General features: G+C 38.4%; 1 protein-coding gene across 3 annotated transcripts in view; it reads left to right on the top strand.

Moving 5' to 3' along the window:
* The window catches only part of diaph2 (diaphanous-related formin 2), a 386,239-nt gene that overhangs the window by 148,307 nt on the left and 222,709 nt on the right, over window positions 1-15,223 (top strand). For 2 of the 3 annotated variants that reach the window (XM_086084214.1, XM_086084213.1), the window contains 2 exons: window positions 5,325-5,702; window positions 9,782-9,896. In XM_086084214.1, coding sequence (XP_085940340.1) covers window positions 5,325-5,702; window positions 9,782-9,896 — 493 coding nt within the window. Of the gene's footprint in view, window positions 1-2,322; window positions 2,386-5,324; window positions 5,703-9,781; window positions 9,897-15,223 lie in introns of all 3 variants that reach the window. The other variant, XM_086084212.1, reaches the window with a different exon arrangement.

The following is a 15,223-nucleotide window of genomic DNA, read 5'->3' as shown; positions in this document are numbered from 1 at the left end:
CTCTGCGCCGTCCCATTAATAGCTTTTAACAAGCTGACAGACTCGTAGCTGACCTCAATCGGCCCGTGGGAAGGGCTAGCGGTCTACGCTGGTCGACCCCCCCAACACACACAGTCAGGCTAGATCCAATCCAACTAAACAGAGGAAGCAGGTAAAACCTCACCAAAATAAAATATGTATGGTGCAATCTCCCAAACATTTCCCTTTGAATAAATCTTTTGCGTTCAAGTTTCTTTACCAAATGGGGTGCAAACCAGCTCACTTAAAGTTGTATATTAGTTTTCGGTTGTCCAACTAGAATTTAAAGCACATCAAATATTTAGATCGAAGCAGTCTTTTGCAGAAATGCCCTGCGTCTGGTTACTGTCGACATAATTCGCATGTGCCTCCTTCACATTTCCTTTTAAAGCCAGGATTTATTTGCCTTTATTCAATGTTTATATAAAACATGAACACTGACTGAGAGTATATAGAGCGTAGTGTGAGAATGTGAGAGCCGGGGTTGCACCTCGGGGAAAGGATTACAAAGAGAAGAAAAAAAGTAGTCATACAATATGTCATAAGTCATATTGCCGGGGCAGGGTTGTGGAGTTTCACAGTCACTTCTCTTCTTCTGTTGTGTTAAAAGCAGTTATTTTCAGACCACAGTTACTGACTTTATCAAATTACGGGATGCTGTATTTATGTGCAAAAGGTGCACACAGTCCAGCAATATTCCGTTTTAGCTTGGTTGTAAAAAGCTACGGTGGTTTCATGCTGTGGTTTTCAAACGTTTTGGTCTATGTATAAAACATACACACAGAATTTTAAGTGGACTCTAGAGGTGCAACGGTTTCAGATTTTGGTGTACGATTATAGTCTGAGAAAAAAAACACGGTTTTACAGTTATTCTTATAGACATTAAAAAAAATCACAGCATTCTTTGAAAATGTTGTTTTTTAACAGCAATAAATAACTAAAAATCTATATTTTTTAAAAGCTGCTGCCTTTTAAAACAAATACAGCACACACACACACAAAAATATAAAGAATTATTATAGTTTCAGATGCTTAAATTAGAGAGCAGAATACTGTATATACTATAGGCACCGGACATACAGATTAGACATAGACGGCTCGTAGGCTCTTAAAATAGGGCCTGGGCACTATTTATAACAAGTAGAAGGTATGTACCCTCTTTTTCTTTCATCTTAAAAAATATATTTTTATTCTTTCATCTTTCAATTTCTTCCCATTTCAATCATACTTACAGGTGAAATGTTCGTCCACAGCCTTCAAACTGGCAATTTGTGCAGTTTGTTGAACGGCTGCGGTTATATAATCCTGACGTTTAAAAACCACGGTTAACCGTAAAACCGGTTAATAGCTGCACCCCTAACACCACTTTGACAACTTTGGAAGTAGTATAAGTCACGGGTAAGAGTAGAACCCAAATGAAGTACACTAGACCACAGTAGTCGTTTGTCCAATGTGACAGTTCCAGAGGGAAAAAAAACATATAGAGCGAATAGCAAATACAAATGTAGATCAAGAGTCTTTGTTGATACTGTTCCGCGATCCCGTCGTAGCACAACAGGGAATCTGACACTGCCATAGAACACCAACCAGCCATGGGGACAGGCAAAAATAAAGCAGGAAGGTCCAAGGTGGAACTAGTAGTCAGGAACAGAATTCTGGCTGAGGTGATTCCTAAGAAAACACTAAAAACAAGAGATAAATCCAAAGAGTGAAATAACTATGCACATCTTCTGGTATTTATTTATGACTCAATAATTAAAGATATGATCGACTCATCCATGGACCTCCGTTGTAAAAAAAACACATCGACTCAGGGGTACATCTTCAAACAAAATCATTCGCATACAAAAAATGGCTGTCACACATCTAAGAACGTTGACATGTATTTCCCAGAACAAAAAAGCAAATGGAAGAAGTGGTTTGAAGGGGCACGCATGGACCTTGCTTCTGCTTTTTCACAGTGATTTTCCTTTGAAGATACTGTAGATGGCATGTTGTATTACATCTTGTTTTAAAGCGTAACGACACACTACACTCTAGTCTCAGGCACATCAAACAAGCAGATTGAGGGGGAAAAGGGGGATGTGTTAAGATGTGACCTCTTTGACCCTGCTTGCAACTTTAATGCATGTCTGCCCCCGTCTACTGTATATGCCGTACAGCGTGTAGCATACGAGTCTTCTTCTCTGTCTCTCTAACCCTCCTTCCCACGTGTGCATCTGTTTGCTCCCCCGCGTTTGTGCTGCGGTTACTACGTGTGTGTCTTTCTGTGTGTGTGTGGTTGTGTGTGTTTGGCATCTGCAGTTAACTATTGAAAGTGACAAGCTCAAAGAGGCTCAGAGACTCATCAGGGAATCTGAAGCCAAGGTGGGTGTCGTCCATGCACACGTGGCCCTGTAAACACTTGACAATGCATCTGTTTATTTTTTCAAATATATACATACATTATACTGCAGAAAAATCTGGCAATTAACTTGATGTGCCTATTTTTTTTTTTTAAATCAATACTACTGCAAACACATATAAATTGTGTAAGATAATACATGGCCATCCAATTGTTCCTGTAGATTACTGTATGCAAAGTGAAAGGTGTAAGTGAAGAAGAAAATAAACAAATTAAAACAACGACAAGAAGTGAGAGAGTGGGTAGAAATGAACTGCATTTTGTACATTGTCAGAAAAAAGAATTTTTGTGAGTCTTTTTTTTTTTTGGGCGTGTTGAAAACTGTTCACAAGGTGAATTGATAAAGCATACAGATTTATATGTCAAATGAGGATTGTATGAGTCTTGAATATGCCATTGAATATAGGTGGTAAAAATATATTTTTGGTGAAAATGTTTAATTAAGGGAAAACTGTATAAATCCCGCGGCGTGAATGTTTGCAATATGTTGAAATTGAAGTTACGTGAATCAGATGGATTATGTGGAAGGAGAAGCGTGTGAAAAAAGTGAGATGAATAAAAAAATTGCAGTAACACCAGCCTTCACTCAATAATATAAAGAACAACAACAACACAAATAATAAAACAATTTTTAAAAAATGGACAGAAAGTCCGAGTACGTTCAAACGTATTTAAATACGTTCCAACATACTTTGCAAATACGTTCAAGCATACTCACAAATATGTTGGAATGTACTCCCGAGTACATTTGAACGTACTTGTAGGCTAATTGCTACAAAGATAGCATTTTCCCACAATGCCACTGGTTATTACTTGCACATGTGCGAGAGGGGAAAAAACACACTTCTTTAAAGCATTTGGCCCACATTATACAAGTATGTTTTCAAAAATAAAGCAAAAAACATGGTTTATTCATAACTTTTATGAATTAGTATTATGTCTGCAATGCATGATTTAGGTTGAGCATTTTTACCCATAATTCACATGCGCATGTAATACGCCCTGGCATTATGGAAAATATGCTATGTCTGTAGCATTTAGCCTTGTTTGAACGTATTTGCAAATATGTTCCGATGTACTCACAGATGCGTTCAAATGTACTCGCCAGTCAAAAATGTTTACATTGGCAGTTCTGTAACGTTTTTTTGTGTAGTTTCATTCCTAAAGCAAAAACGTAAGCAGAATTTGTATGGAATTCAAACACTAACTTGTGTTATTACTAGGGATGTCAGGGGATAATTTTTTTTATCATAATTAATCGCCTACTTCCATAATTAACTCACGATTAATCACATATTTATATAGTTTTCATACTTTTGTTAACAATAAAGTGGAAAAAAATAATAAAAGAAATATGACTGCATCTTTTAGTCATTGACACATTCAATTCATAATAATTCATAAAATTGAGTTACAATTAAAAAGATGTACTGTACCGTAAAAAACGAGTGTGAATTTGATTTGTGTTGAGGTCATTTTCTGCCACTAGATGGCAGAATTGCATTTGTAAGACGTTGGTGACAGCTCATTGCATTTTTCTTTTCATATTAAGAGCTATCTAATCTTTAAAAGTCACTTGTGAAATTCTGCACATTTTTGAAATTGTAAAATACAATTTGACCCCAGTCTCCACAAACATATGCATTATTATTAAATTACTACTACATTTTGACGTGGACTTGTCTACTGCTTTGCGACTAGGATTTCCCCAGTATAGGCTTTCCAAGTAAGGGGCGGTCATTAATCGTGCATTAAAAAAATTTGTGGCGCTAAAGGAACTTTAAATTAACTCAAAATTAACGCACTAATTTTGACACCCATAAATTCATAATTACAGTAATTATGTGTAAGAGAAGTACTTTTAAGTCTTCAATATAAAACAAATAAAAAACACAAACTTTCCTGTACTGAAGAGATATTCCTTTGCTGTACCCCATTTAAAACCTCATTTGACAGGACCTCTGTTTTTGCAGATACAAATAGTGCTGTCGATGAAACCAGACTCAAATGGAAGCCCTAACAGGCTCTAATGTTTTTACCCACTCCTATTTCCTGCTTGTTGAGTGCAATTTTCATAAGTAATCACGTTGCAATTGAATTGAATATCAGAGATGGGATTGGGACATAGTATTTAATCACACAGCATTCAGAGTTAATTACCTGCCACACTGACCTCCTCATTGAGTCTACGGTCTGAACCCAGACCGCTTTCAAATAAGCCCGCCATCAATATGGAAACCAAGCGCACTCTTAATTTAGCAGTTAATTTCCTTCCATTTGCTTATATCAGCACTGAAAGAGGAAATGGGCCACAGAGGGTTTGAGATTGACAGACACGTAATCGTCAAATCTGTATTGTCACAGAGAGGAGCCCTAATTTTAGCCTTAATAAACAATCAGCAATGATCTAATGAATCATAACATCTTTCCAAAAGATGCCAATCACATTGTCGGCAAAGTGACTTTGGAGGATGCTCATCAGGGTGAACTGGTTTGGGCAATACACACGGCTAATAGGCTGAGAAGCTCACACCATGCCCGTCCGTCCGTGTTTGGGTGTCCGTAATTGCCAAATTTGCATATTTATTTATTTATATATTTATTATTTCCGATTGGCATTTTGACTCAAGCTGGATGTGTTTAAGTGGCGAAAGTGACGGTGGAGATATGCTGAGGGACTGTTACCTCTTTTCAGTCTCAGCTGCAGTGGTGAGGTCCAGTAATTGTATATTTTAAGGCTGCACAGGCTGAGCTAAAGCAATTTTTTTTCAAAGAAAACAAAGATGTAAGTCTTTAAGTCTTTTTGGCATCACAATAAAGCCTCGGAGCAGGTAACAGAAATGTCTTTGGCATCTTGATTAAAATAAAAAACAAAACAAGAGACATCCATGTGTTCTTGCAGATTGCAGCTGGTCCAGCTGTGCCCGGAGCGCCACCTCCGCCGCCGCAACCGGGAGGTGCCACGGCACCCCCTGCTCCGCCACCCCCACCTCCGCCGCCTCCCCCGGGTGGCTGTCCTCCACCGCCGCCACCACCTCCTCTGCCCGGCCACGCCGGCGCTCCGCCGCCTCCACCGCCACCTCCTCCTCCTCCGGGCGGGGGCCCTCCGCCTCCACCGCCGCCGCCCGGGTGCGGGCCCCCACCCCCTCCTCCTTTCTTCGGGGGCCCGGGCGCACCTCCTCTACCTCCTTCACTTCCTGTCCTCAAACTGCCGTATGGACTTGTGCCCAAGAAGGTTTACAAGCCTGAGATGGTGATGAAGAGAGTCAACTGGAACAAGGTATGCTGAGACTCACCAGCAACTCACTGCACCTTAGATCATAAAAAGCTGAAGTTGTATCACCTCTATTCAATCACCTGGAAGCTTGTACAATATGTTAAAAGTTTTCAACTGATTGAGCATCTAATGGATTAATTCCACAACTTTGTTTGACTTTTTCTTTGGCTTTTCTTGTATTTCTTTGCACCGCAGAAGGGTACAGGCGATGACAAAGTGGAAGGTTAAGTACTAAATGTGACTCTATACGACTCACAGTGTAAAGAGGTAGGCACGTTTCGGTCCGTGCTACTCAAGTCAAGTCATCTTTATTTATATAGCGCTTTCAAACAACCTTAGCTGTCACAAAGTGCTTTACAAAAATCTAAAATGTCAAAATCAGTGCTTCTCCTTTGGCATTTTTGCAATGCTACCAGCGAAGGATACATAAAAACAAACATAATGTGCTATATGAGTTTTTTTTCCTCCAGGCTTTTACTATGTTCCCCTTTAGGAGCATTATTCAAGCCTTGTCTTTGTTTCTATTCTTAACTCATTCACTCCCAGCCATTTTCGCTGAAGTCCCACATAATATCGTGTTCCATTGCTATAAAAACATGGAACCAACCTAAAGAAAGATTAGAGTATTTTCTTTCATCAGAAAAAAAAAAGTATATTTGTATCTGTTTTTGTTTTGCAGCAATTACCCAATCATTATTCACAAATTCGTTTAAAACAGCGGGAAAAACAGCTTGTTGCAACATGGCCCTGGCCGATCTCTTATACTCTCTTGCCACCTGCTGGCCTTTTTTTGTGATAACTACCATTGCTTTAAGCCACATATTCATGTAATAGCTGCATCAAAGCTGTATGTTCTTGCATAAAAAATGCCTTTAAATGTTGTTAAAGTTGTTAACTTAGTTATTATATTTAAATGGTGAATGTTCCAAAAAAAGGTGATACAAATTATAAATTAATCGAAAAGTAATAAGTTGATCTAATTAATCGACATCTTTTTTAACAATTGAGCCATCTTTTAGAGCAGAGGTTCTTAACCTGGGTTCGATCGAACCGCAGGGGTTCGGTGAGTCAATCGCAGAGGTTCGGCAGAGGTCAAGACTCACACCCGACTCTGTGATACGTGATGACCAATTTGGTGCACTCAGTGACTGTTGTGATGGTACGTCATGTGATTTTGTTATTATTGTAATGCCTTCATACAAACTATATGGAGCAAAAAAAAGAGTGAAAAAAGTGGTCGGTGAATATATGGCGTTCCACAGGGTTCAATTCTGGGGCCTCTGCTGTTTTCATTGTATCTCCTGCACCAGTCATTGTTTAACTTAAAATCCTCAGATTTCAGCCTTGCAACAGTAATTATTCTCTGATTTCTGTCGTCCTTCACAGACTTCTTTTATTATATTTTTACTCCTGTATATAGTGGTTAACTTTCTTGTAGACTGAAATTCCAGTTGCCAATGTTAAAATGAGGTAGTTGTATGTCTATTTTCCTCATTTCCTATTGAAATCATGAGGTCAAAATGTGAATCAGAGGTCGACCTGTGTTTCTGGGCAGATTGTGTTCACACACTGTAGTCTACGACTGACAAGGTTATCTAACTTAATACAACTTTCAATATCGGAGAAGAGATCTATTCTAAAGAATCTGATCAAGTCAACACTCAACAATCAGTCCCAACACTCTAAAAGTACCGTAAACAATCCTACCTCCTCAAACACCCTCAGAATGGCAAGTTGTGATCAACAATATTCACATGCCATCTCATTTGAACATTTCAATAAGGTTATTATTTTTTTTAAAGTGATTTTGTTTGACTGCACTATCCCATTGTTCCTTCCTCTGAAGTTAACTGCATTTATAACTTAAGTCCAGTGTCACATTCTATAAGCCACTAGCTCTTCAGATTATGTTACAATTCAGTTGACCTTTTTAGAAAGCCATATATGCAAATGTATTTTGGATTCTTATCCATACACTAACAAGAGGATACTTTTTTATGGTGTCATCGCAATAGAAAATTTGTAGTTTTGCTTTTTCAGGCACGTCTTCCTTCCTTCCGCTGTGATTAGTCTACGTTCAGTAGTTGAAAAATACCTTTGCTTTGCAAGAAGGGTGGTTTGGTAATGCAAATGAAATTCATAAGCACCCGAGGACAGACAATCTATTGTTTTGACAGGCAAAACAGTCTCCTGCCTTCGTAGATTGGAAGTGCACGAGTGCCGGCGGCAAATGTGAATTAGTTGTATCAAGTTGTAGTTATTTTTCATAACAGTTCCATCCACAGTTTGTCCTGCCAGAGCACAAATCAAACGACTTTGGAAAGTAAGTTCTATGCAATTACTAAACCATAGCTCCACGTTTACTGTAGTAGTATAGTATGGCCCATTAGTAGATACAATAGTTAAAGTGATACAGCAGCTGACATTAGAAATTGGTTTAATAGTACACATTTTTCTCAATATCATTTCAGTACGCCTCCCAGTTTGTGGTGATGTGGTGGCACTGCTTTACCAGTCACAAGTAATTGGAGTGAGAAAAAAAAAGAGTGTGCTGTAGGATGCCAATGTGCAAGGCTGAGGAGTGCAATTAAAGTCACACTTGCATTTTGGAATGAAGCAGATGCAATGTGTGATATATAATAAACACAGTCATTACTGCAAATTTGTGTGACTAAAAGATAAAATAATTACGTGTAGAATAAAATATGCTCATTTAAAGCTGAAAACTCATTTATTTTGTAATGCTGCAAAGTTTCACAAATGCCATTAAGGCAAATTTAAATGTACAATTTTTTATTTTTTTTTACATGTTTTGCTTAAATCTCTCCCATATATCGGTTTGAAATGTAACACTATTAAGTTGCTGCCTTTTAGGCATTTTTTTCTCACGAGCTTCTATTTCCATCAATATTGTAACACCATATTTTCAAGAATAGTTTCATAGTGATATGCAGCCTTTGGGCAAACATATCAGTAGCACATACACTGCAAAAACATAAACATCAGCAAGATAAAATACCTTGAAACAAGGGGACTGTGCTTGTTTTTGTTCTGCTATGATATGGACTTGTTTTTCTTGTTTTATTCTTACTTTAGGAACACATTTCAACAAAAGGAGAAATTCTATCAAGACAAATAATGCTTGTTATTAGCGAGAAAGTACTATAGTTCTGAGATATGAGTTTCATGAGATGAGATAACCTTTTATTTGTGACAATTCCCATTATATTTTTATATAGGCGCATTTTTTTTATGCTTTTAAAAATACTTTAATGAGGTTTACTGGATGTCTGTCAGTGTCGACAACTTGATGACAATTAAATAGACAGTCAAAAAAGTCACATTTCGTCATTTAACTCATTCACTCGCAGCTGTTTTCACTGAAGCAACCCTCTTCGCTCCCGGCTGGTTTACTGGATTTTGACAGATTTTGCAAGGCCCACAGAAAATTGTGTTCTTATGCTATAAAAACATGGAACCTACCAAAAGAAAGATTAGAGTCTCTTCTTTCATCAGAAAAAAAGTATATTTGTATCGGTTTCTGTTCTGCAGCAATTAGCATTAGAATATAGCTAAGTTTCATCATTATTCACTTGTTGAAATCACTGGCAAAAATAGTTTGTTGCAATGTGGCCCTGGTTGATCTCATATACTCCGCTGCCACCTGCTGGTCATTTTTGTGTGATAACTAAATTGCTTCAAGCGACCTCTTCAGATCAGAGGCTGCATCAAAGCCTTCTTTCTGTATGCTCTAGCATACATTTTTTTTCATAAAACATGTATAAATATGTTTTTGGGACCATGGCAATATTTAATATTTAATTAATTTCACACAAATTTTACCTGACTGATGTCAAGCTTGGCGGACACATAGTAAGTGGCAAGCTGCCTTGCTGATTCAAATTTGGCAGGGGATGAAGTCTCCATTAATAAGAATTGGGCATTTGGTCATGCACAGTGAATCCAATCAAAAACAAGTGCACATGTAAAAAATGCACACAATATCCAGCCAGATGTTTTCGGACTCTCACTTTTATGTGCTCTCTGATTGGTCTGATAATGGAACCCTTGTGTTACTACAGATAGTGCCACAGGAAATGGCGGAGAATTGCATCTGGATCAAAGTGAAAGAGGAAAAGTTTGAGAATTCCGACCTGTTTGCGCAGCTCTCCCACTGTTTCTCGTCACAGAGCAAAGGTAAGAAAGGAGGCGCCATTTCTCTCGCCTTTTCACTTCTAACCCCCTCCCCCCCGCACACACGACGTGCCTTTTTACTTAATTAATCTCCTCACAAACCTAATTTAGCATCTCTGCCTAAAGATGCTAAGCCACTTTGATCTCGTGACATTTTTTTTTCCTGAAATATTAATTTCAATAATTCTCAGCTTTGTGCCAATTAAGGATAGCAACGCTCCTGCTGCAGGGTGTTAATATGGTTTTTCTCGCAATGTGACTGCACGTTGTATTTGTTCTTTCTAAATTTGACTCTTTTTTTTTTTCGATCAGCATTTTGTGTTTTGAGCCGAGAGGAGCTATGCTTGGTTTGTTCCTCGTTTTTTTTTTTTTATATCTAGCAAACTACTCCTACATTGAAGATGTTTTTTTTCTTTTTTCTGGGACATCCTGGGCTTCCTAACTTGCTGATGAATAACTTTAAAAAAAACCTAAAAACTGTACAGACTGTCTTTGTTTATGTATGGACTTGTGTATGTGGAATCACTTTACCCTCATGGTGATGTGATGTGTGTTATCCCTCTTTGACAGTGTGTGTGTTTAGTTCAGCCCGCTAATTCTGGCGGCAGTAGAGGGAGAAGTTCAAGCCCTGTCAAGTGCTGAGCAGTCAAATGTGAGCTCTGTCAGGCTACGCGGACATAACTATACCCAATCCTTCAGCCTTAGCCGTACACCCAATGTCTGTTTGGACACTAACTGCTTTCTTACCCTCCAGGTTTTCACACTAAGATGATCAATCTTTTTTTTCTTTATATCTCTGAAATAAATAGACATTTTGCTTCAATGCCCGCTGGGTGATTTCCTGACATAATACAGACGAAAAGCGAGTCGATTCTAGCGAGGCTTAATAAAGTGGCAGGAACGAGACCACCAGTCATATTTCACTGGAGGTTATCTGCCAGGAAAGTTATTTCTTAAATTGACACCTGACTGTAGTATACCTGTTGATATATTTTTACATTTGTCTCACATTGTTGCAGTTTTTTTTTAACCTGATTTAGGAGGTTAGTTCTTACAGTAGTGACAAAAAGCACATTTCTAAATAAGCAGACACATTGATTAAAGGTTTAAAATATAATTTTGAATAGACAAATTGTAATAATCTTTGTTTTTTGTTGAGTTTTAAAGTAAACTTCTACTGGGAGTGCCAATAAATAGCTTGACTCAAGCACTTAGCCTCTATTCCTTTTTCCAACAAATTACTGCTTATGGTGAAGTTTGCTATAGTTTGTGCTCTTACTCAATTTTTGAATAGCCTGTAAATCGGGGACTTGTAAGTCATCATTGTAGGGAAGTCTTAAATACAGAACAGATTTGTATGGAAAACACTTCTAGGACATTAACTCATTCACTCCCAGCCATTTTCACTGAAGCAACCCCCTTTGCTCCCGGTTGTTTTGCTGTATTTTGACTGATTTTGCAAGCCCCACAGAATATTGTGTTCTATTGCTATAAAAACATGTAACCTACCAAAAGAAAGATTAGAATCTCTTCTTTCATCAGGAATAAAAGTACATTTGTATCTGTTTCCATTTTGCAGCAATTAGCGTTAGAATATAGCTAAATTTCATCATTATTCACAAATCTGTTAAAAACACAGGGGGAAAAGAGCTTGTTGCAACATGGCCCTGGTTGATCTCTTATAATCTGCTGCCACCTGCTGGCCGTTTTTTGTAACTACCAATGCTTTAATCTACCTCTTCAGGTCAGAGGCTGCATCAAAGCCTTCTGTATGCTCTAACATAAAAAAACACACACATAAAAAACATATAATACGTATAATGTGTAATACATTTTTGGGACCATGACAATATTTAAAATAGAAGGTTTTTATACGTTTTTGGGAGCAAATGGGCTCTTTGCACAAATCGACTACTTCCTGAACTCAGTACCACTGCTTCATTTCTTGTCTTTCATGATTGGACAAACCAGGTGTGTCTGACCTCAGTAACCACGATTACAATGGCCAGACGCACCTGGATTAATCAGTTTGTCTAATCACGAAAGACAGGAAAAGTAGTGGATTTGTGCAAAGAGCCCATTAGTTAACATGAAACAATCAAACGAAAGTATTGCTGTAAACGACCACAAAGACTTATTTTTCCCTTGCACACTATTATTTGTGTATGTCAATATGGTCGTAAACCAAGGATTGTCTGTCATAAAAATCGAGAAAGAGAGACCTCCACCAATGCAAATGGAATTGTGTCTCTTAATTTGACGTCACACTCCTGCCCTTGGGTAAGTTATTTCCAACAAACAGCAGTTTCTTTGTTCAGGTGTGAACGCAGTTAATCAAACTTCGAGGAATAAAATGTGTGGTTTCAAATGAGCTCCTGCACCTTTGCGTTGTGATGACAATGTGCTTGCACCTTGACACGTGGTTCCTGGCAAATGAACCAAACGTGTTAATCAGCATTAAGGTGCCAAAAGTACAGGTAATGTGGAAACACATTTTAGAATTGAAAAGAAACTGAAGCAGACAAAAACAATCAAAGGTATAATTACAAAACAATACATTTAGATTTAAACATTTACACTTTTGAAATGTCAAAATTATCCCCGTTTGTAAGGATCTGCATCAAAGAATGGCAGCACAGTAGTGTAGCGGTTAGCATGTCTGCCTGTTGGTCAAGAATTTCAGATGGGGAGTTCCAAAAAAGTGTCATTTTAATTTTGCTTCAAGTAACCTCTCAAATTGTTTATTCAAATTATCTTCCTCTCCTTTAGGCCTAAAAAAGGTTATAAGAGGTTATAGGAATTCTACGATTCCAGCATTTCCCCTGCTTTTTGTGTGGAAAATGCCGAAAATTTGTCACAATGCATGACGGACGAGGCTCCTATTGTAACCTCAGCCTCTTGAAAGCATCGAGTTTCTGCTGATTCAGCAGCACAAAGCAGACTTCATAGTTGTATCCTATTTTTCAATAGGATGAACAATTCCTGTTTGAAGAAAGAAAAAAAAAACTTGTGTGATCTTAGAATGAGGTATTTATGCCCAATCGGTGTGTGTTCTTGTGTATCACAAAGGATGAGGCAAGCAGGTGGAAATGCATTCCCTGCAGAGCTGCCCTCTGTTAATGGTGCAAAAAAAAGGCATCTGTTGAAGCCACATTTCTAAGGGTTACAACACAAAGGAATGAAAAGAACACAATGACAATCCTGTATTTTCTGATCTTTATTGTGAGAAGTCTCTAAAATGACAAAGCAACCCTTCAGTTTTTGTGTCTCTCACTTGTCAGACTGTTTGTCAGTTAAACATCAAAATTCATCATTTTCTCCCCTTACATAAATGTCAAAATCAGTTGTCGAGAAAATGGCTGTCATGCATGATTCACGTTAACCCCGCTTTGCTAATATTGCAATTATTTATTGTCAAATGTCCATCCATCCATTTTCTTTACATCTTAGCCTGTTCAGGGTCACAGCGAGCTGGATCTGAGCTGACTTTGGAGCAAAAGGCCTTGACTGCTTGACAGTCAATTACAGGGCACATAGACACATTGAACCCACGCTGCCTGCACACAAGTCAGCCGAGTAAACCACTGTGCTGTCAGTTTCGGTCTTTGTTATCAAATTTAATGCACGCAAATACATTTGTTTTCCCTATTCATCGATGGCGTGACATTTTAGGCAGAAGAAAACAGATACCGGTCAGTCAACAAAACATTTTATTGAGCTTTGCCGGCTAAAATAATACTGACAGTTTGTAATTATTGAATCATTTTCTTTTTAAATATTTGTCAAACAACCTAACATTTGGCTTGTGAGACCGAATTCAAATCAAGGGGTGTGCTGCCTTTTGGACTGTGTTAAACAAATCATTTGACACTATGACATCAAAATAACACAATAGTAAAGATCTTTATATTTTTTTGTCTGAAACATGAACAAAAAGTTGTGTTTTTGTTTAAAGTCAACTCTTTCTCTAATCATCTACCTAGCTATCTATCTAGCTTATCTAGCTAGTCAGCTAGGTGTTTGGCTAGCTCGTTAGCTATCTATCTATCTATCCATCCATCCATCAAGCTATAGCTAGCTAGCATTTTTAGTCACCCTTCAGGGCACTCAAGGACGACATTATTCAAGCACATATTAAAATGTTTATTTCATTTTTTATTGGTTCTGTTTTATACAAATGGGTGATATACGTTTAAATAAGCTTGTATACATTTTTATTACCGGTAATCAAAAATGCCAAGAGGCGATCATGTTTATTATTTTTTTAAATATACGATGTGATGTAATAATATCACTAAGTGCATTTATTCAGCGTAGTGGACTGAGCCATGTGTTTCTTTATCAGTAAAGTGCAGAAATCAGTTGTATTCAATTTCTGTCAACTTTGACACCTTCAAATGCTCTGAGATCGAAAAATGATGACCGCCGACAGACGGTACATTATCACGACCCCCCCCCCCCCATTTCCATTTGCTCTCATCTTTTCAACGCGTGTACAATACATGAAATGTTCCTTTCAAAACAAGTTGGCCGTGTCTTATTGAAAGAGTTTGTTACTGTTGCTTCCTCGCTATTGCTTTCCTTTTTAACACTCTTCTTCATTGACTTTCCTCCCCCCCCCCCCCCCCCCAGTCCTCTCTGGCGTGGCTTGGCTTTATCAATCAGCGAGTTTTGCCTTTGTGCTGCTCTCGGGATCAAATCAGATTCACTCCAGGATTGAACGCGTGTTGCCATGGCCGGCTGCATTTGAAAAGCAATCCATTCAGCTGGAACTTTTGCACTTCAATTTGGTATAAGATGGATGCTGGTAAACTTTGCGAAATGTTTCCTCCGTTGCCTCACATCAACGGCTGATGGACAAGGCTCCCTTATACAACGGTGTGACGGATTGAAACTGAAATCCCCCACATTATGCCTCGTATATTCATTATGCGTCTTTGACAATAATGAGTATTGATTACATACATTTTAGGGATGCCGCTAAGGTTGTAGCCATAAATACATCCCATCAGACTTTAAGCCTTCATTATGGGGGCTCATTTGTGTTGCGAGGCACATTTCATCCTTTCCTCCCTTCACCTACGATGATGCATAATTCATGTAGGAGACGAGACTGTCCTTGTCAGATCCTTTCTCACCTGCTTGAAATACTCGCTTTGCTTTGCCGGACTTGCAGGAAGCTCGCTGTGAATCGTGCCTTGCGCAAACAAGCTAATCTTCGGCCACTGTCGCAGATTTCTTCATCAGAGGCTACCAAATCTTTGCTGTCGCTCGGGTATTTCTTCGTATCATTAAGCCCCACCCACACAGTGCCACCACCAGACTGTTTG

Source organism: Leptonotus elevatus, chromosome 9, assembly GCF_054856555.1.
Source record: "Leptonotus elevatus isolate MCC_2025b chromosome 9, RoL_Lele_1.0, whole genome shotgun sequence".
Classification (NCBI taxonomy): domain Eukaryota; kingdom Metazoa; phylum Chordata; class Actinopteri; order Syngnathiformes; family Syngnathidae; genus Leptonotus; species Leptonotus elevatus.
This window is presented reverse-complemented; position numbering and strand designations above follow the sequence as displayed.